The sequence below is a fragment of the Bos grunniens genome, chromosome 28, assembly GCF_055505025.1.
Source record: "Bos grunniens cultivar Pamir isolate PY7600 chromosome 28, Bosgru_T2T1.0, whole genome shotgun sequence".
NCBI lineage: Eukaryota > Metazoa > Chordata > Mammalia > Artiodactyla > Bovidae > Bos > Bos grunniens.
Window position 1 is genome coordinate 20542526 of NC_141192.1, and position 21190 is coordinate 20563715.

At 45.7% G+C, this 21190-nt stretch overlaps 1 protein-coding gene across 1 annotated transcript in view; it reads right to left on the minus strand.

Annotated features, from left to right (window-relative positions):
- Nucleotides 1–21190, minus strand: part of HK1 (hexokinase 1) — a 112761-nt gene that overhangs the window by 86603 nt on the left and 4968 nt on the right. Inside the window, exon 2 of the mRNA XM_086382618.1 lies at nt 4012–4108. Coding sequence (XP_086238744.1) covers nt 4012–4038 — 27 coding nt within the window. The 5' untranslated portion in view covers nt 4039–4108. The remainder of the gene's footprint in view (nt 1–4011; nt 4109–21190) is intronic.

The following is a 21190-nucleotide window of genomic DNA, read 5'->3' on the forward strand; positions in this document are numbered from 1 at the left end:
CCAAAAGCCTCTGCCCTGGAGGGTGGTCTGGGCCCTCACCCCAGAATCCACTGCAGGGCTTCTCAGTAAAACCATGATCAGAATTTCCAAAGGGAATTGCCCTACACTAGGTCTCTTCTACAAAAACATTACAGAAGGAAATGGAAATAACACTGAGGTCTCTTACCTTACTTTCAGTAAGTGGGGGCTGGATTGAATTTTCAGTTTCTGTACCCTTAAAGACAGGACAAGATAAGGTGTTATAGAGGCATGCAAGTTGCATTCACGGCACATTGGTGCTTATAATTAACCAACAATGCTCAGAAAGTGAAAGTAATTACATGTAACCTTGAAATACCTAAGCATATCCTATAGCGGCAAATGAGCCTCTGGATGAAATGCAGCCGAGTTCAGAAATCTTCGATTCAGGAATTGATTCACATCAGCCTTCATTAGGTATTTACAAATGTGCTGGGCCCTGTGCTAGAAGGCGGAGCTTCAAGGATGAAAACAACAGTGGCTCTGCCCTCAGGGAGCCACAGTCCACGAGAGAAGGCAGACATGCTCATCAATAATGAAAGCACAGCTGGCTGAGCTAGCTGCTAGAAAGGTGGGTAGGGAAGCCATGGGAACACAGGAATCTGTCTCTGCTGAACCACTGGCCCCACTGCATCCCCAAGACTGCAGGGTGAGATGCTTCCCAGATGAGTGTGGAGGAACTGTGGGCATTAAGCAGTGACCACTTGCTGAGTTAACACCCCGTCCTTCCATAACCCTCTAACAATTTCCCCTGCCAAACAGATTTGGAGAGCTGCTGCCAATCAAGTCCTTCATTGGAAGGACTGATGTTGAAGCTAAAACTCCAATACTTTGGCCACCTGATGCAAAGAGCTGACTCATTGGAAAAGACCCTGATGCTGGAAAAGATTGAGGGAAGGAGGAGAAGGGGACGACAGAGGATGAGATGGTTGGATGGCATCACTTACTCAATGGACATGAGTTTGGGTTAACTCTGGGAGTTGGTGATGGACAGGGAGGCCTGGTGTGCTGCGGTCCATGGGGTCGCAGAGTCAGACATGACTGAGTGACTGAACTGAACTGCCAAACAAGAGACAGGCTCATGTGGATTTTTTCATCATGGCAGCTGAGGTGATAAGGAGGATATAAATAGTATATTGTTTGCAAAAAAAACCCAAACAAAACCGCCACAACAGTTCGCCTCTCTGTATCTATGCTCTAGTGTTGTCTCCTCCCACAGTGACTCTGGGACTGCCTGTGTGACTTGCTTGGGCCAGTAGCACAGTAGCAACAGGATGCAAGCACTTGAACAATGGCTTGTGCTGGGGCCTGCTCTCTCTTTCTGCTGTTGGGACTCTTGCAAACACCACTCTCAGTGGGTGAGAGGGAATGGAATCCAGAGTGACAGAGCACAAGAGGAAATCCTCCTTTCAAGGAAGGAGACCGAGGTTTCTAGAAGGTTGCATGGCAGCCAGCAGACATGCAGCCAGTCCCTGTGAGAACCAGCAGGAAAATCTGCATCCCCCTGAAAGGCAACCCCTATCTTTTCAGCATTTCTTGTCCTGCCTCAAGTAGAGAGTAGGTGCTCAATTAATGTTTGCAGTTATAAATTGAGAAGCCACGCCCTCTTCTAAGCAGACTCCAAACCAAAGAAGCCCTTATATAATGGTCCCTGGGACGTCCCTGGTGGTCCAGTGGCTAAGACTCCATGGTCCCCATGCACGGGCCTGGGTTCGATCGCAGTTCAGGAAACTAGATCCCTCAGGTCATAACTAAAAGATCCCTCATGCTGCAACAAAGAACAAAGATCCTGTGAGCTGCAACGAAGACCTGGTGCAGCCAAATAAAATAAATAAATAAATACTAAAAGAAAGAGAGAAATCACGGTCCTAGGGAAGCTAGGAAAACAAGAAAAGGCATCAAATGACCAGGACAATCCAGGGATGTCTTCCGCATGCCCAAGACCCAAACAGTCTAGGTTTTACATTGATACTTCATGACAGCAAGCTCCCCTGAAAGGGCTCTCATGAAATCTTGCAGATATCTGTAGGCCTAGAAAGAAGAGTGAGCGGTCAGTAAAAAATATTGTCTGGGGCTTGGGATAGCCAGGGAACCAAAGAAAAAGAAACTGAATGAACCATATAATTTTTGGCCCTTTGTTAGATGAAGAGTAGGAATTCAATATTCAAAGCACAACATTCCTAAGCTTGAAACAACTGGAAATAGAACTGTCCTGAGGAAGTTATGGTTTGAGTGGCATGCCTTGCCCTGAGCCTTAAGTTTGATGTGAAGATAGAAAGAGCGCAGGTTTTGGGTCAGAGAGACCTGAATTTATATCCTAAATCTGCCACTGACTAGCTGTGCAAAATTAGGCAAGTAATTTAACCTCTTCAAGCCTCAGTTTCTCCATCTGTAAAATGGGAATATAATACCTGCTTTGTTGAGCCTTTGTGAAAATTAAAGGAATGCAAACTGAAGTGGCTGGCATGGGGTACTGCTCCTGAAATGGCAGCGGCTGCAGAAAAGATCATGGATTTATTCAGAAGCACAGGGCAACAACACCAACTTACCCCAACTCACCCCGGGCTACTGGAGAGCTCAAAGCAGCCTCCAAATCGGCAGTTTTCAGCTTGTGTCTGAGACCCCAGAGCCCATGTTCCTCTCTCTGGGCCCCTAAGTACCATGGAGGACCAGTCCTAGACCCACAGATTGACCTCAAATTCCAAGTGCCAGTGGCCAAGCCTGCTGACTGCCACCTGGCGCCTGTGACACTGGCTGCTTTGTGCCCCCGGTCCAAGGCTGGCCTGGCCTGTTTTAAACACTTAGTGGCATTCTGCCTGGAGCTGGCAAAACCAGGCAGGGGCACAGGAAAGGGGCAGTGGGGACCAGGAGAGGTGGCAACGACACCCCAGATAAACCTTCTAGTTGGGAGGTCCTCCTCCTCCTCTGGGCAGGCAAAACTTGTCTCGTTCTGATTGTGGAGTAAAGGAGATAAGGGAAGGAAAAGAAGTTGAAGACCAGGGACCCACAGAGTCTCCGACTGTAATTAAACAGGCGCCTCAGATTCCGCAGAAGAGACAAAGACTGAGCTTCCACGTGGGAGTTAGAAAAGAGATTAAATCCAATTCTCTCAACACCCTGCGAGGTAGGACGGATGTGTTTGGGCTACACTTTGCAAAGTCCATCTCATAAATGATGAAAGGCGCATTTTAAACCAGTCTTGCAGGACTGAGGGAAAGAGCCCCCACCTCACCCCACTCCTGTGTGCCCAAGCCCCTCACCTGGAGGCTAAAGCAGCTCACAAGCTCATATTTGAGAATTAATTTGACACCCAGGAGTGCTTTGGGCCACAGGAGTGTTTAAGATGTAAGATGCTGGTGTGAGAGAGTTCTGTCCCCAAGACTTTAGTTCTGCAATTGTCCGACTGTCTGTTGGGCTTAAAACCCCTCAGTGACTCTATTTCCATAACTTTAAAAAGGAGCAAGTGCGTCCTTGCCCAGAGGGGCCAGCTGCAGCACAAGTTAATTTAAAATGAGCCAGCCCACTCAGAACACTGTCCTGTAAACATCTTCCAGGATGTGTTTCAACATCCAAAGGAGGAGCAAAGCTGTCTGTAAGAGGCAAGAATGGGCTTCAGCTTTTACATGGCCACATAGAAAACAGCCCCGGAAGTCTTCTCTTAGATAGAAAAAGTCACAGTCTTGTTTTCATCACACATCTGTGAATTTGCAAATGACTATCTAGGAAGCAATTAAACAGAGGGGTTACATGAATAATCCTCTGGGCTCACCTTAGTCAGGACATTTCTGGCTCAGGTGAAAATTCAACTGCACAGAGAAAGGCTGGATCTGAGGGGCTCCTGACTTGTTCCATAACAAGTCCCTGCAGGGCTCTTGGTCTGGAGCTTCCATTGTAAAATGGATCCTAATGTAACTCCTGCCAGAGAGAGTGGGCTGAGCAGGAAGGGGCACATGTGACCTTGTGAAGTCAGAGAAAAGCTAGAGGAGCTCTTACCCATCCTCGCTGGCAGGTCTGCCCCATGGTGGGGAGGACACTTGCTGTCTGGAGGTCCTTTCCTCTCTTCCACTCTCAGCAGCAGGGGCGCTGACACCTGGAGAAAAGCAAAGTCCAGAGGATGCAGCGTCAGGGGCTTGTCACCTCGTTCCTGTCCTCACCAGCTGGGATGCTAAAGAGGCAGATACGGAGGACTGGGGGCTGAGTGTAGGCCCGTGTCTCCAAAAGTAAACTGTCATGAGGTTTCTGGCAGTTTATCATTCCAGAAGAAATTCCCAGGAACCTAGTCTGCAGGTGGTGCTTCATCCCAGCCTCAGCTGCCTCTGCTTAGAAAGAGGTCTGGTACTGGGTGCTCCTTTGGGGAAGGAACCAAGTAGGAATGGAAATTAGCCAAGACAACTCCAATGTTTCAGAAGCGTGATCTTCATCGCAGTATCATTCTTCTCCCATGTGTAAAACAGGGTAGGGACTTCCCTGGTGGTCTGGTGGTTAAGACTTCATCTTCCAATGTAAGGGGTGCAGATTCAATCCCTGGCTGGAGAGCTAAGATCCCACATGCCTAGCGGCCAAAAAACCAAAATATAAAACAGGAGCAGTATTGTAAAAAATTTAATAAAGACTTTAAAAATAGTCCATATTAAGAAAAAAATCTTAAAAAAATAAACAAAGAGGGTAGGGAGTATCTCTGGGCTTCCCTGGTTGCTCAGCTGGTAAAGAATCCACCTGCAATGCGGGAGACCTGGGTTTGGGAAGATCTCCCAGACAAGGGAGCGGTTACCCATTCCAGTGTTCTGGCCTGGAGAATTCTATGGATTGTACAGTCCATGGGGTCGCAAAGAGTCAGAAACAACTGAGCGACTTTCACAGGGAGTATCTCTGTGTAAAAAAATAATTTTCTAATTACAAAAGCAATGTACACTCATCACAACAAAAGTCAGAAAATACAGACAAGTAGTTTAAAATTTTAGATCAGCTTCATTCCTAGAGAAACCAGCTCTATTAACATTGTGGTACCTGCCCCTTCCTTATATTTTTCTCCAGATAACTACATACCAATATGAATACAAAGATGGAATCATGCTATAATATACTTTTAAAATCTACTTTTTTCCATGGAATACCATATTATGAAAATCTTCTCATGTCAATTAATCAAGATCTCAGTGGCTTCTCTGGTGACTCAGTGGTAAAGAATCTGTCTGCCAGTGCAGGAGATGTGGGTTGGATTCCTGGGTCAGGAAGATTCCCCTGGAGAAGGAAATGGCAACACACTCCAATATTCTTGCCTGGGAAATTCCATAGACAGAGGAGCTTGCTGGACTACAGTCCTTGGGGTTGCAAAAGAGCAGGACATGATTGAGCGACTAAACAACAACAACAATAATCAAGATCTCATCGTTTTTTGTTGGTTACACTGAGTAGAGATTTAGAATTTGTATACAGAAAGGCTAATTCAAGAATCCTTATTCAATAGCCTAAAGTCAAAATTCATAGCAATATTATTGTCTCTACATATCATGAACAGCTTACAAACATAATGTGATTTGCCTAACAATTAGGGTGCTGCAGCAAATCCAAAGCCTCCCTACAATTTGGGGCCTTTTCAGTTCTCAGAGGGTAAGCCAAGAGTCCAAGCTTCTAAACACTGGCGTAAGCTGGGCATGTAGCCACTGAATCCCAACAGTTCAGGGTGTGTGAATTCTGCCAGAATTGGTCTTGGCAGGATATCTGGAGCACCCCTGATACCCCAAAGCCTCCCTGGCCCAGCTCAGAGGCATAAACAAAACTTGTGGGGTTTCTTTGTTATTTGTTTACCTAGACAAAATTTCATTTAAAGTTCACACTTAATTCCTTTATCCCGAGAATTTCTGGAAGAGAAAAGACACAAACTTGGCTATCAAATATTCTTCAGAGAATTTAGAAATATCAGTGCTTTGACATTTACTTGTTAACTGCCCCCCAACTCTTCCATCAGAGGATAAGCTCCCAAGATATGGGGACTTGGCGCATTCCCTGGTTCTAGGCACATGGTAGGTGTCGAACATAGTCTACAGGTTGGGCTACTTGGTTTGGAGCCCTATTCAGCCACATAATAGCCCTGACTCTGGAAAAGTTACTTGGCCTATCTGAGTCTCAGTTTCCTCAACTGTAAAATGGGGAGAATAATAATAGAGCCACACAGGAATGAGGTACATACACTTAGAAGCTTGGCATCTAGTGCGTATTCAGGATATGTTCATCAACCATCATTCCTGTTGATTGATAAGCAAATTTACTGAAATCCAAAACAGCTGTGAAAGAAGAAAGCGCATTTACTGAGAGCCAGAAAAGGCTAATAATTAGGGGGCACAGCCTGTTCAGAGATGGTTTAAAAAAGTGAGTCCACAGGGAACACAAGACAGTCTGTTGGGGTGACTGAAGATGCGATCAGGACTTTTATTTACAACTTTTTAAAATCGAAACCTGTAACTTTTTTAGGCTAGTCTTTATAATGCGTACATTATTTTAGTACCTTACTAAATGTATATAATTTTTTAAAAATTGAGATATAATTCACATACCAAAAGATTCACATTTCAAAGTACGTGTATACTTTGGTGGTTTTAGTGTATGCAGAAGGTTGTGCAAACATCACCACTATCTAATTCCAGGATATTTTCATCACCCTCAAAGAAACCCTGTAGGAAATTCCCTGGCTGTCCAGTAGTTAGGACTCCATGATTTCACTGCTGACGGCACAGGTTCCATGTCTGGTCAGGGAACTAAGATCCCAAGAGAAGAGTGGCATGGCCAAAAAGAAAGAAAGAAAGAAAGAAAGAAACCTTGTACCCATCAGCAGATACTCCCCACTTACTCTCCCCACCCTAGTCCCTGGCAACCACTAAGCTACTTTTTTCTCTGTGGATTTGCCTATTTTGAACATTCCACATATGTGGAATCATATGTGTATAAAATCTCAAAATAATTAAAATACATGCATTTGGGAATGTGCCTGCAAAAGTATCTTACCAATAGAGTGCATGACCAAAAAAGTTTGGAGACATCCGGCTGGGAGTGTAAAGCCAGCTTACTTTTATCCCTGGTTCCTCTTAGTTTGCTCCACAGGCACTAACAAAAGGTAATAAGCTCTATCAATCTAGTGCTAATGAAATTCCAGTCATTGGCACAGTCCAAAGAAAAGTATGACCTATGGGCAACAAACATTTTGCTTTGCAATTTATGATTTAATTCAATTTTTATAAAAAGAATGTTAGATAGAATAACAAAATAGCAATGCAGCCTAGGACCTGGGCTCAATCCTTGCTCTGCTACTTACTGAACTTCTCTATGTTTCCTTGTATCTAAAGTGGAGGTCATAATAGGTGACAACGAATGACCCTTCTCTACTTTCTTTTTTGGCTGCACCACACGGCTTGCAGAATCTCAGTTCTCTCATGCTTGCGTGTGTGCATGCTCAGTTGTGTCTGACTCTGCAGCCGCATGAACTGTAGCTTGCCAGGTTCCTCTGTCCATGGAATTGTCCAGACAAGAATACTGTAGTGGGCTGCCATTTCCTCCTCCAGGGGATATTCCCAACCCAGGAATCAAACCCAAGTTTCCTGTGTCTCCTGCATTGGCAGATGGATTATTTACCTGGGAAGACCCTGAGCTCTCTCACCAGGGATTGAATTCAGGACATGGCAGTGAATGCCTGAAATCCCAACCACTAAACCACCAGGGTACACCCCTATTTGCACTAGAACATGGCCTTAGTTAGTGCTCCAGCTCTGTTCCCCTACTTACCTGGTAAGGGTAGTATGTCAAATTTATTTCTAAGCAACATCTCCTAGGATAAAGATCATCCCTGATTGGTAGATTGCTCTTGGTTGGACTAACTATAAACACTAGATAGAATACCATAGTTTTGGGTTTTCCTCAGAGTGGTGATTCTTGTCCTGTCCCCACAGGGACCCTGGAAGATGTCCCCATGGAATTGTTACAAGAAAATTTGTCTCCTGTGGGGAAGGGAGATTTTAAGCTAAAAGGAATTCTGCACCTGCCTGATGAGATTTTGTCTCCTCCTATCTGTGAACTGCTACACAGACTCCTTCAGAAAAGAAGCACTTGGACTTGTCCTGCAGGCAAGCTGTGGTTCCTGTCTTATAGTCTTGCATGCAGAATGGGGCCAAGTGTGGACTGTGGCAATTTTTGATTCTGGAGGTTTAGTAGAGTCTAGGAACTCTCCTGATGTGCATTGCAGATTAAGTAATGTGGAAAGCCTGGCATACATAAGTACTTAATAAGTGACAACTATTAGTACTAAATAAATATGGCCATTATTATTATTAATGTTATATCTACACTTACCAACTCAGAGCGGGCAACAGATTATTCTAACTCAGAGAAGCCCAGGTGTGGGTATCAAGCTGCCAGATATAGCCTCATTATGAAGCATGAGAAAATACCTCTCTGTAATTCTCAAAGGTGAAATTATAAAGATGTCCATTCACCGAGTATTTATTTATACTAGATGTTAGGAGCACTGTAGTGAAAAAGATTGACACATTCCCTGCCCTTGCAGAGTTTATAGCAATTAAAGAGCAATGATAGTGTTAGGTAGTTAGAATAGGAAAAAGGAGTCCAGAATGGCAATGGCTAAAAGACAAAGAAGGGAAAAGTCGGTGAAAATAGAACAAAAGAAGGTCTGAGGACCGGATTGAAGACCTCAGGTAAAACAAACAGCCCTCCTGGCTAGCCCAATTTGCATAGGGCAGGCTCAGGGGAAGGAGAGCAAACATAAAAACAAGAGCCAAAATTGGGCTTCTCTTCTCTTCACATCGTTTGGGTCGGCCCACCCTCATGCCTTGAGGTTGTATTTTCCTTTGCTTGCCAAATAAAACTGAGCTGTAACACTGATCCGTCCGTCACTTCAAATTTTTGCTGTGGTGAAACAGAACCGAGGAAATTACAAACTCCTCGGACATCTATGGTGCCGTTTCTCGGATTTAACCTGGCTGAAACAAGCTCAGCTTGGTCCCTGAAAGGCAGAGGTCAAACACAGCAGAAGCCCAAATCAGCAAAAGCTCCTGCGGTGGAAGCTGAATGCAAAGAAACCTCAGTGCAGTGGAAGTGACAAGAAGCCCAGCATGCTGGAAACTGCAACAACAAAAACAAACTCAGCAGGAAGCTCATGCAGCTCAGTCCCAGATTCTAGAAGACCTCTGGTTGGGGTAGGAAGTCCTCGCCCATATGGCTTGAAGGACATATGGCTAACAAAATCTTAATTCCTTTACAATCTCCTGTTGCTTGTCTCCTTGAACACCCTGCAAACAGGCGAGTGGAAGTAGGTGCAATTGAGGGACTCTGGAGAGGCTACTCCCCAGTGTGTTACAAAGGCTCCACTGTCCTCTGTGCCCTTGTAGCTGTTGCCCAAGCAGGTGGGGGTTCTTCTGTCCTTAATCTTCTTTGTGCCAAGGATCAGGCCAATGAAAACTGTGAGCACAGGTCAGGTATTTAGTAGATTTTCCAGCAGGTTATGAAGGGGATTCCTTGGCACGTTTTTCCCACTGCTTTTTCCTCCCATCCTTCAGGTCCTCTCTCCTGAGACTTGAGCCTGGCCAAAACCCATGGTGCCTGGTTTTAAGACCTAATGAAGCTCAGGGTCTTGATGTCTCATTGCAAAAAAATTCAGTGAGAGACACAGCAATAGGTAAGAGGTGGGTTTGTTTGGATTTATAGAGAAGTACAGTCCACAGGGTGTGGGCTATCAAAGAGGGTGAATGTGGTGGCCATGGAATGTGGTATGGTTAGTTTTTCCAAGCTGGGTGATTTCGTATGCTAATGAGTGGGAGGACCATCCCAACAATTGGGGAACCACCAACTCCTTGGTCTTTAGACAGTGCCCTGGAACTGTCTTGGCACCTCTGGGTGTGTCAATTAGCTTGCAGATTGAGGACCAAGGTTTAGTTGAATTTGACTTGTCATCTTGAACCCATTTGATTTTAGTCAGTTTATGTTATGTCCTTGGGCCATGTCGTTCTTTCAAAAGTTGTGCCCTGCCCCCTTCCCTCCTGTTACATGCTCTTTTCCTGAGCCCACAATGTTGTCTAGGCTCACAATGTTGCTGCTACAATCTTCTGGATGGACAAACAGAAGATAGCTAGCCCTTGCAAGAGAAATACTGTGTAATATCCAATCTTTCTAGATATTCAGGCCTTCATCTTCCATGTTTCCTATAACATGTGCAACAACAGCATCTCTCAGTGAACCCGCTAGGGTGGGTGACAGGCACACAATGCCTGTTAGAAGTCCATCTGTTGGTGGCATCCCTCCAAGGGCAATTGGGCTTCAAGGGATAATGTTTGCCACTTTGGGAGTTAGCCCTGCAGGCTGTTTGGACCCAGACCCTTATCATCCTTCTTCTAAAGTTACAAACATACCCCCAGATCAAATCTCCACTCCATTTTTATGGAACATCTGGTTTGTTGCCCCTTGTCAATTTGTTTTTAAGCCACTTACTAACTCCTACAACCAGGACCCTCCCCCCTTGTAGGTAATATTGCTCCATCCTGCTTAGAATTAAAATACTCTTAATGCCTCTAACAGGACCAGATAACCCACTCCTTTGTCACTACTTCTGTTATTACCTAGAGTGGGTCTATGACAATGAAATGTTTACCACTGAAAACACCCTAAACTGCTCTTATGGAAGACTAGGAGAGGAAATCAGTGATTTACATTCCCTTAGAGCAATAAGAAAATCGCATGGATGGAGGAGCCTGGTAGGCTACAGTCCATGAGGTCGCAAAGAGTCAGACACGACTGAGCGACTTCACTTTCACAGAGCAATAAAAGGATAAGGCTTATGGTTGTTTCACCAGGTTCTCAGTCTCAGGGCACAGACTTGGATTGCTTTACATCATGGTATCTATTCCCATCCACAGTAGACAAACCAGCAATGAGTTAAGATTCAGTTCAGTTCAGTTCAGTTGCTCAATCGTGTCCCCTTAATTCTACCCAGCACTGGTCACACTGGAGACCTTGGGGATGCCCAACTCCAGTCTGAGGTCCCCAGGAAGTCGACCTGCCTCGACCTGCCTAGGGATCTGGTCCTCGGAAGGTTGTCATGCCTCAACCTGCTTGGGGATCCGCCTGTCCGGGGATCCGCCTGTCCAGGGATCCCAGGAGGTCGACATGCCTCGACTGCCCAGAGACCCAATTCTCGGAAGGCCGACCTGCCTCAACCTGCTCGGGGATTCAATCTCCAGGAGGCTGTCAGGCCTAAGCCTACCTGGGGATCTGCACCCTGACCCAGGGATGCCTGGCTCTCAGGTTGCAACAGTACTGGGTAGGATAAGCTTTAGAAAGACTCACCCCTAATGAAGTTCACCCATAAAAATAGAAAGAGGCCTATTAGTTTTTTTTTTTTTTTCCCCTGCCTGTCATGACTATCTTTCTGATGGGAAATAACCAATCCACTTCCCAACAGACACCCTTGAGATGCAGCCTTGATAAGTGGAAGCTGTTCGATCCTCTAACCCCAAGGAGAAGTCTCTTAAAATTCTTTTGTGCTACTGCATGGCCACAGTATCCTCTGGGGGACAAGGAACACTGGCCTGAGGATGAGAGCTTAAATTACAATACCATCCTGCAGCTAGACTTATTCTGCAAAAGACAAAGGAAATGGACAGAGATCCCCTATGTGCAAATTTTTTTCCAACTAAGAGATACAAAGGAACTCTGTCTTAAGTATGGGGTTGTTGTATGCCCTAAAAATGAGCCTACTAGGCAAATGGTGTGAGGAACAATCAAGAGAAGGAAGCTCCTCGTGAAGGCTCATCTCCCATGGCTCCTGAGTTGCCTAGCACTCCTTCCTTGTATCCAAATGTGCCCCCATATCCAGGAGCACCCCCTCCATGAAAACCAACTCGAGTGTGTCCCTTAGTTGAAACTGGAGGAGAATTCAGACCAACCAGGGTCACAAGCCCTTCTCCCTCTTAGAACTAAGACAGATCAAACAAGACCTGGAAAGCTATACAGATGACCCAGGCAAATATATAGATACATTCCAACACATTACCTTAGCCTTTGACTTGACATGGAAGGGTATCATGGTCATATTTAGTAAAACTTTATCTGACCCTGAGCATGCTAGTTTTCTCTAAGTATGGTTTCAGTGTGTCTGCCCTCTGATGCCCTCTTGCAACACCTACCGTCTTACTTGGGTTTCTCTTACCTTGGGCGTGGGTATCTCTTCACTGCTGCTCCTTACCTTGGACGAGGGTTATCTCCTCACTGCCGCCCTTCCTGACCTTCAACATGGGATAGCTCCTCTAGGCCCTCCTGCGCCCGCACAGTCAGGGCTTCTTGGAGGTAGGGTTGGTCCTCCCGGCCGCCACCCCTGGCCTCGGGCGTGGGGTTGCTCCTCCCGGCCGCCGCCCCTGGCCTCGGGCGTGGGAGTGTGGAGTAGCTCCTCCCGGCCGCCGCCCCTGACCTTGGACGCAGGGTAACTCCTCTCGTCGCCGCCCTTGACCTCGGACATGGGGTACCTCCTCTCGGCCGTTCCTGCGCCATCGCAGCCTGGCACTCTCGGCCACTGCCCCTGACCTCGGACGTGGGGTAACTCCTCTTGGCCGCCACCCTTCGGGCACAGGGTCCTCCCGGCTTCCGCCCCTGACCTCGGACATGGGGTAGCTCCTCACGGCCGCGCTTAGTGCGCCGGTGGCAGCCGCCTGCCTGCGCTTAGCGCGCCGGTGGCAGCCGCCTGCCTGCGCTTAGCGCGCCGGTGGCAGCCGCCTGCCTGCGCTTAGCGCGCCGGTGGCAGCCGCCTGCCCAAGGTAAGAGAAACCCAAGTAAGACGGTAGGTGTTGCAAGAGGGCATCAGAGGGCAGACACATTGAAACCATACTCACAGGAAACTAGTCAATCTAATCACACTAGGACCACAGCCTTGTCTAACTCAATGAAACTAAGCCATGGCTGTGGGGCAACCCAAGATGGGCGGGTCACGGTGGAGAGGTCTGACAGAATGTGGTCCACTGGAGAAGGGAATGGCAAACCACTTCAGTATTCTTGCCTTGAGAACCCCATGAACAGTATGAAAAGGCAAAATGGTAGGATACTGAAAGAGGAACTCCCCAAGTCAGTAGGTGCCCAATACCCTACTGGAGATCAGTGGAGAAATAACTCCAGAAAGAATGAAGGGATGGAGCCAAAGCAAAAAGAATACCCAGCCGTGGATGTGACTGGTGATAGAAGCAAGGTCCGATGCTGTAAACAGCAATATTGCATAGGAACCTGGAATGCCAGGTCCATGAATCAAGGCAAATTGGAAGTGGTCAAACAAGAGATGGCAAGAGTGAATGTCGACATTCTAGGAATCAGCAAACTGAAATGGACTGGAATGGGTGAATTTAACTCAGATGACCATTATATCTACTACTGCGGGCAGGAATCCCTCAGAAGAAATGGAGTAGCCATCATGGTCAACAGAAGAGTCCAAAATGCAGTACTTGGATGCAATCTCAAAAACGACAGAATGATCTCTGTTCATTTCCAAGGCAAACCATTCAATATCTCAGTAATCCAAGTCTATGCCCCAACCAGTAATGCTGAAGAAGCTGAAGCTGAACGGTTCTATGAAGACCTACAAGACCTTTTAGAACTAACACCCAGGAAAGATGTCCTTTTCATTATAGGGGACTGAAATGCAAAAGTAGGAAGTCAAGAAACACCTGGAGTAACAGCCAAATTTGGCCTTGGAATACGGAATGAAGCAGGGCAAAGACTATTAGAGTTTTGCCAAGAAAATGCACTGGTTATAACAAACACCCTCTTCCAACAACACAAGAGAAGACTCTATACATGGACATCACCAGATGGTCAACACCGAAATCAGATTGATTATATTCTTTGCAGCCAAAGATGGAGAAGCTCTATACAGTCAGCAAAAACAAGACCAGGAGCTGACTGTAGCTCAGATCATGAACTCCTTATTACTAAATTCAGACTTAAATTGAAGAAAGTAGGGAAAACCACTAGACCATTCAGGTATGACCTAAATCAAATCCCTTATGATTATACAGTGGAAGTGAGAAATATTTTTAAGGGCCTAGATCTGATAGATAGAGTGCCTGATGAACTATGGACAGAGGTTTGTGACATTGTACAGAAGACAGGGATTAAAACCATCCCCATGGAAAAGAAATGCAAAAAAAGCAAAATGGCTGTCTGGGGAGGCCTTACAAATAGCTGTGAAAAGAAGAGAAGCGAAAAGCAAAGGAGAAAAGGAAAGATATTCCCATTTGAATGCAGAGTCCCAAAGAATAGCAAGAAGAGATAAGAAAGCAGCGATCAATGCAAAGAAATAGAGGAAAACACCAGAATGGGAAAGACTAGAGATCTCTTCAAGAAAATCAGAGATACCAAGGGAACATTTCATGCAAAGATGGGCTCGATAAAGGACAGAAATGATATGGACCTAACAGAAGCAGAAGATATTAAGAAGAGGTGGCAAGAATACACAGAAGAACTGTACAAAAAAGATCTTCACGACCCAGATAATTACGATGGTGTGATCACTGACCTAGAGCCAGACATCCTGGCATGTGAAGTCAAGTGGGCCTTAGAAAGCATCACTACGAACAAAGCTAGTGGAGGTGATGGAATTCCAGTTGAGCTATTTCAAATCCTGAAAGATGATGCTGTGGAAGTGCTGCACTCAATAAGCCAGCAAAGTTGGAAAACTCAGCAGTGGCCACAGGACTGGAAAAGGTCAGTTTTCATTCCAATCCTAAAGAAAGGCAATGCCAAAGAATGCTCAAACTACTGCACAATTGCACTCATCTCACACGGTAGTAAAGTAATGCTCAAAATTCTCCAAGCCAGGCTTCAGCAATATATGAACTGTGAACTTCCAGATGTTCAAGCTGGTTTTAGAAAAGGCAGAGGAACCAGAGATCAAATTGCCAACATCCACTGGGTCATGGAAAAAGCAAGAGAGTTCCAGAAAAACATCTATTTCTGCTTTATTGACTATGCCAAAACCTTTGACTGTGTGGATCACAATAAACTGTGGAAAATTCTGAAAGAGATGGGAATACCAGACCACCTGATCTGCCTCTTGAGAAATTTGTATGCAGGTCAGGAAGCAACAGTTAGAACTGGACATGGAACAACAGACTGGTTCCAAATAGGAAAAGGAGTACGTCAAGGCTGTATATTGTCACCCTGCTTATTTAACTTATTTGCAGAGTACATCATGAGAAACGCTGGGCTGGAGGAAACACAAGCTGGAATCAAGATTGCTGGGAGAAATATCAATAACCTCAGATATGCAGATGACACCACCCTTATGGCAGAAAGTGAAGAGGAACTCAAAAGCCTCTTGATGAAGGTGAAAGTGGAGAGTGAAAAAGTTGGCTTGAAGCTCAACATTCAGAAAATGAAGATCATGGCATCTGGTCCCATCACTTCATGGGAAATAGATGGGGAAACAGTGGAAACAGTGTCAGACTTTTTTTGGGGCTCCAAAATCACTGCAGATGGTGACTGCAGCCATGAAATTTAAAGACGTTTACTCCTTGGAAGGACAGTTATGACCAACCTAGATAGCATATTCAAAAGCAGAGACATTACTTTGCCAACAAAGGTTCGTCTAGTCAAGGCTATGGTTTTTCCTGTGGTCATGTATGGAAGTGAGAGTTGGACTGTGAAGAAGGCTGAGCACCGAAGAATTGATGCTTTTGAATTGTGGTGTTGGAGAAGACTCTTGAGAGTCCCTTGGACTGCAAGGAGATCCAACCAGTCCATTCTGAAGGAGATCAGCCCTGGGATTTCTTTGGAAGGAATGATACTGAAGCTGAAACTCCAGTACTTTGGCCACTTCATGCGAAGAGTTGACTCATTGGAAAAGACTCTGATGCTGGGAGGGATTGGGGGCAAGAGGAGAAGGGTACGTCAGAGGATGAGATGGCTGGATGGCATCACTGACTCGATGGGCGTGAGTCTGGGTGAACTCCGGGAGTTGGTGATGGACAGAGAGGTCTACCCTGCTGCTATTCATGGGGTCGCAAAGAGTCGGACACGACTGAGCGACTGAACTGAACTGAGCATGCTAGGGTCTTAAAGGAAGCCCAAAGGTATGATATGGGGCTTCACATGTCAAGAGATAAATACCCAGTGGGGGGAACTGCAGCACCCTTCTCAGATCCTAATTGGAATTATAATGACCCTGAACACATCTGGGAAAGGGATCATTCTCTAATCTGTGTAAAGGCAGGACTAAAAGCAGCCCAGCACAAAGTAATCAGCTATGCCTGGGGCTCAGCAATAACTCAGGAGCCCAATGAGAACCCCATTGCCTTTCTGGAATGGCTAAAAGAGACCCTCCAGAAGTTTATCAATCTGGACTTAGACTCTTACGAAGACAGGTGATTTTAAAGGACAAATTCCTGTCCCAGTGTTCGTCAGACATCAGGATAAAGTTACAACAGCTACAGTAGCAGGACTGTGCTACCTCTTTAGATGAGATCATCCAGACAGCCACCGATACCTTTTATAACAGAGAACAGGAGAGGGAGGTCAAGGCCCAGGAAAGGGAGAAAAGGAAAGAGACAAGCATGCTGGACACCCTCCAGGGAAGCCTTATGGTAAACCCTGAGTCCTTAAAGGACAAAGCACAAGGCAAATGCCTAATCTGTACACAGGCAGGACATTGGGCCTAAGAGTATCCAAACTGTAACTAGTCTCCTAAAATGTGCTACAAATGCCATCAGTTGGGACATTGGGTGGCACTCTACCCTCAGGACCCAAGAGCCTCAAGGTCAAGTGCCAAGCCTTCCCTCATGATGGTTCAACAGGGCTGAAGTGACCTGCTCCAGCCAGCCTGCATCACGGGGCTGGAGCCAAGGGTGCAACTGGATGTGGCAGGTAGGTCCAAGAATTTCTTAATTGACACAGGGTCTACCTACTCTGTCCTGACCTCCTACTCTGGAGACTTCTCCTCCCAAAGCTCTACCATTTTGGGTGCTACAGGAAAAACAGTTACAAAAAAATTCACCGAAGCACTTCTTCATTGCTGGGATGGACAAATATTTTCCCACCAGTTTCTGGTGGTCCCTGAGTGTCCTATTCCCTTATTGGGAAAAGATCTTTCTCTGCTTCAAAATCTTGCAGCTATTGCAGTCCTGATAGAAGATGCTTTAAAACTCTCTCTTGCAGGCAAACTATTTTTATCAGCCACCAAGTGAAATAACTCCTGAATGGGAGAGGCCATTTATGGATGTCTGATCAAAGAATCCTCAGATATCAAGTAGTTCTGATGGAAAGTCCAGGCCTGACAATATCCCTTTGTAAGGTTCTTAACCCAGCTACCCTCTTGCCTATCCCTGAGGGCTCTCTCCCCTTTCACTCTTGCCTAGAAACCTTGGACCACTGGACAAAACCCCGAGAGGAATTGTCAGAAGATCCTTTGATCCTGAGGAAATCGGGTACACTGATGGAAACAGCTTTGTCTTGGATGGAAAAAGAAGACCAGATATGCAGTAGTCTCCAATTTTGAGACCATAGAGGCTAAAACTTTGCCACCAGGTACTTCAGCCCAATTAGCCCTGACTTGAGCTTTAGATCTGGGAAAAGGAAAAAGAGTAGCCATTTACACTGACTTCAAATGTGCCTTACCGGTGCTACATACAAATGCTGCTATTTTGAAAGAAAGAGGCCACTTGACCACCTGAGGGTCCCCAATAAAATATGGTGATCAAATCCTTAGGCTCTTGGAGGCAGTTCATCTGCCCACTGAAGTTCCAGTCTTCCATTGTAAAGGACACAAAAAAGGGAGCATGGAAGTGGCACAAGGGAACCAAACAGCTGATCAGGCAGCTAAGAGAGCAGCATTATAGAACAAGGACCTAATAGGGGTTGTCACCTCAGTTCCACAGACTAAATTTGCCAGAAACTCCTTCATAGACTGAACGTGAGACTCTTAAAGCTAAGAGTGAGGGCTTTCAAGAAGATCATATGGGGTGGTTCCAAAAGGAGGGACTTCTTTTTCTGCCTGGGTACCTCCAATGGAGGTTGGTTAACTCCTTACATGCCACCACTGATTTAGGGGAAAAGGTCCTCCAAAGACTACTAGAAAGGTCCTTCAGAGGAACAGGTCTCCAAACAACTATAAAGCAGGTTGTCTCCTCTTGTCCCACTTGCCAATTAAACAACCCCAAGGAGCTCGAAGACCCCAGCTGGCCCAGTCTGTCCAATGACATGGGACCTACCCAGGAGAGGACTGGCAGATGGACTTCACACAGATGCCAGTTTTTCAAGGTTATAAACCCCTACTAGTCATGATAGATACATTCACAAGATAGATACGGCTTTCCCACCTGGACTGAGAAGGCTGAGGAGGGGCAAAAAACCTGCTCCATGAAATCATTCCAAGATTTGGTCTGCCCAGGTCATTACAAAGTGACAATGGGACATCATTTACTTCTAAGGTCACCCAAGGGGTCTCTAAAGCATTGGGCATTACTTATTATCTCAATTGTGCCTGGAGGCCTCAGTCTTCAGGAAAAGTAGAGAGAGTCAACAAATTCTTAAAATCAGCAATAAAAAAGAAAACCCAGGAGACCTCCTTGGGATGGAAGGAGGCTTACCAATTGCTCTCCTCCACACCCATATTGACCCAAAGGAACAGATTGGTCTTAGTCTTTATGAGATGCTATATGGGAGACCTTTTGTTTATGTCAATGACCTCTTCCTAGATGCAGAGGCTCAAGCCCTCTGGTCTTTACCATGGCTACTGGGCAATTCCAACAAGATATACACTTGTGGGATGTCAACCAGGACCCAAAAAATTCTAAAGAGTCACCACTAATTAAAATCCTAATTAAAGTCTGGAAAGATGGGTCCCCAAAGGCTCAAACTCCAGCTCACATGGAAGGGCCCCTACCCTGTAATACTTTCTACCCCACAGCAGTTAAGATACCAGGACACAACTCCTGGATTCACTACTCATGAGTCAAACCATGGAAGAAAACAGAAGAGGTCACTCAATATACCTGTGAACTCCTGGGAGCTCTCAGATACCTATTCAGGACTACAAATGAGTGCCATTCTAATGAACAACCCCAAAATTAAGCTTCTAGGGATAAGATTTCTCAGGGCAGCTCTAAAGAGCCAACACAGCTTGGCAGGGGTTGTACTCCAAAATAGACAGGAGATGCATCACCAACGCGATGGACATGAGTTTGAGTAGGCTCTGGGACTTGGTGATGGACAGGGAAGCATGGCGTGCTGCAGTCCATAGTGTCACAAAGAGTTTGACATGACTGAGCGACTGAACTGAGATCTCTTGCTCCCTGAACAAGGAGGGACTTGAGACATCTTGAATGAGACATGTTGTTTCTGGGTAAATACCTCCAACTAAGTTAAAGAAAGCCTCACAGTCCTCAAGAAAAACCTTTAGATCCTACAGGATCTCAAAGAACGAGTTGGAGAATTCTTGGGGTGACTACAATCTCTCTTTGGGAGATCTTTCTCATGGCGAGGGGGAATTTGGAGTTGGCTAATGCGAGTTCAGAAAAACATCTATTTCTGCTTTATTGACTATGCCAAAGCCTTTGACTGTGTGGATCACAATAAACTGGGAAATTCTGAAAGAGATGGGAATACCAGACCACCTGACCTGCCTCTTGAGAAGTTTGTATGCAGGTCAGGAAGCAACAGTTAGAACTGGACATGGAACAACAAACTGGTTCCAAATAGGAAAAGGAGTACGTCAAGGCTGTATATTGTCACCCTGCTTATTTAACTTATTTGCAGAGTACATCATGAGAAATGCTGGGTTGGAAGAAGCACAAGCTAGAATCAAGATTGCCAGGAGAAATATCAATAACCTCAGATATGCAGATGACACCACCCTTATGGCAGAAAGTGAAGAGGAACTAAAGATCCTCTTGATGAAAGTGAAAGAGGAGAGTGAAAAAGTTGGCTTGAAGCTCAACATTCAGAAAACGAAGATCATGGCATCTGGTCCCATCAGTGGGACTATTCTGCCACTTCATGGCAAATAGATGGGGAAACAGTGTTAGACTTTATTTTTTTGGGCTCCAAAATCACTGCAAATGGTGATTGCAGCCATGAAAGTAAAAGACACTTACTCCTTGGAAGGAAAGCTATGACCAACCTAGATAGCATATTCAAAAGCAGAGACATTACTTTGCCAACAAAGGTTCGTCTAGTCAAGGCTATGGTTTTTCCAGTGGTCATGTATGGATGTGATAGTTGGACTGTGAAGAAAGCTGAGTGCTGAAGAATTGATGCTTTTGAACTGTGGTGTTAGAGAAGACTCTTGAGAGTCCCTTGGACTGCAAGGAGATCCAACCAGTCCATCCCAAAGGAGATCAGTCCTGGGTGTTCATTGGAAGGACTGATGCTAAAGCTGAAACTGCAATACTTTGGCCACCTCATGCAAAGAGTTGACTCATTGGAAAAGACCCTGATGCTGGGAGGGATTGGGGGCAGGAGGAGAAGGGGATGACAGAGGATGAGATGGCTGGATGGCATCACCGACTCAATGGACATGAGTTTGGGTAAACTCCAGGAGTTGGTGATGGACAGGGAGGCCTGGCATGGTGCGAACATGGGGTCGCAAAGAGTCAGACACGACTGAGCAACTGAACCGAACTGAACTGAATGCCCCTACTAATCCTTATTATCACCATATTGATGCTGCTTATGATTGCCTCATATATTATCAATTGTTTAACCCATTTGTCTCTGCCCAGGTCAACAAGCTAAAACATGCAGTGCCAGTTCAACAAGGATATAGAAAACTACACCCAACCACAGAAAATATCACTCATCCTTAGATGGACACCATTATAAAGACTCTGAGGCTTGAGACTAGCAAGAGGGGGAGGCCCATTGCCCCTCACCATCCCAGCTCTGCAGGAAGTAGCCAGAGAGACCTCGATGTCTCAATTCCCAAAGAATTGGGCCTCCCATCTCTTGAGGGGGGAGTGTTAGGTAGGTAGAATAGGAAAAAGGAGTCCAGAATGGTGATAGCCAAAAGACAAAGAAGGGGAAAGCCCCCCAAAATAGAACAAAGTAAGGTCGGAGGACCGACCTCAGGGAAACAAACAGTCCTCCTAGCTAGCCCAATTTATATAGGGCAGGCTCAGGGGGAGGAGGAGAAAACATA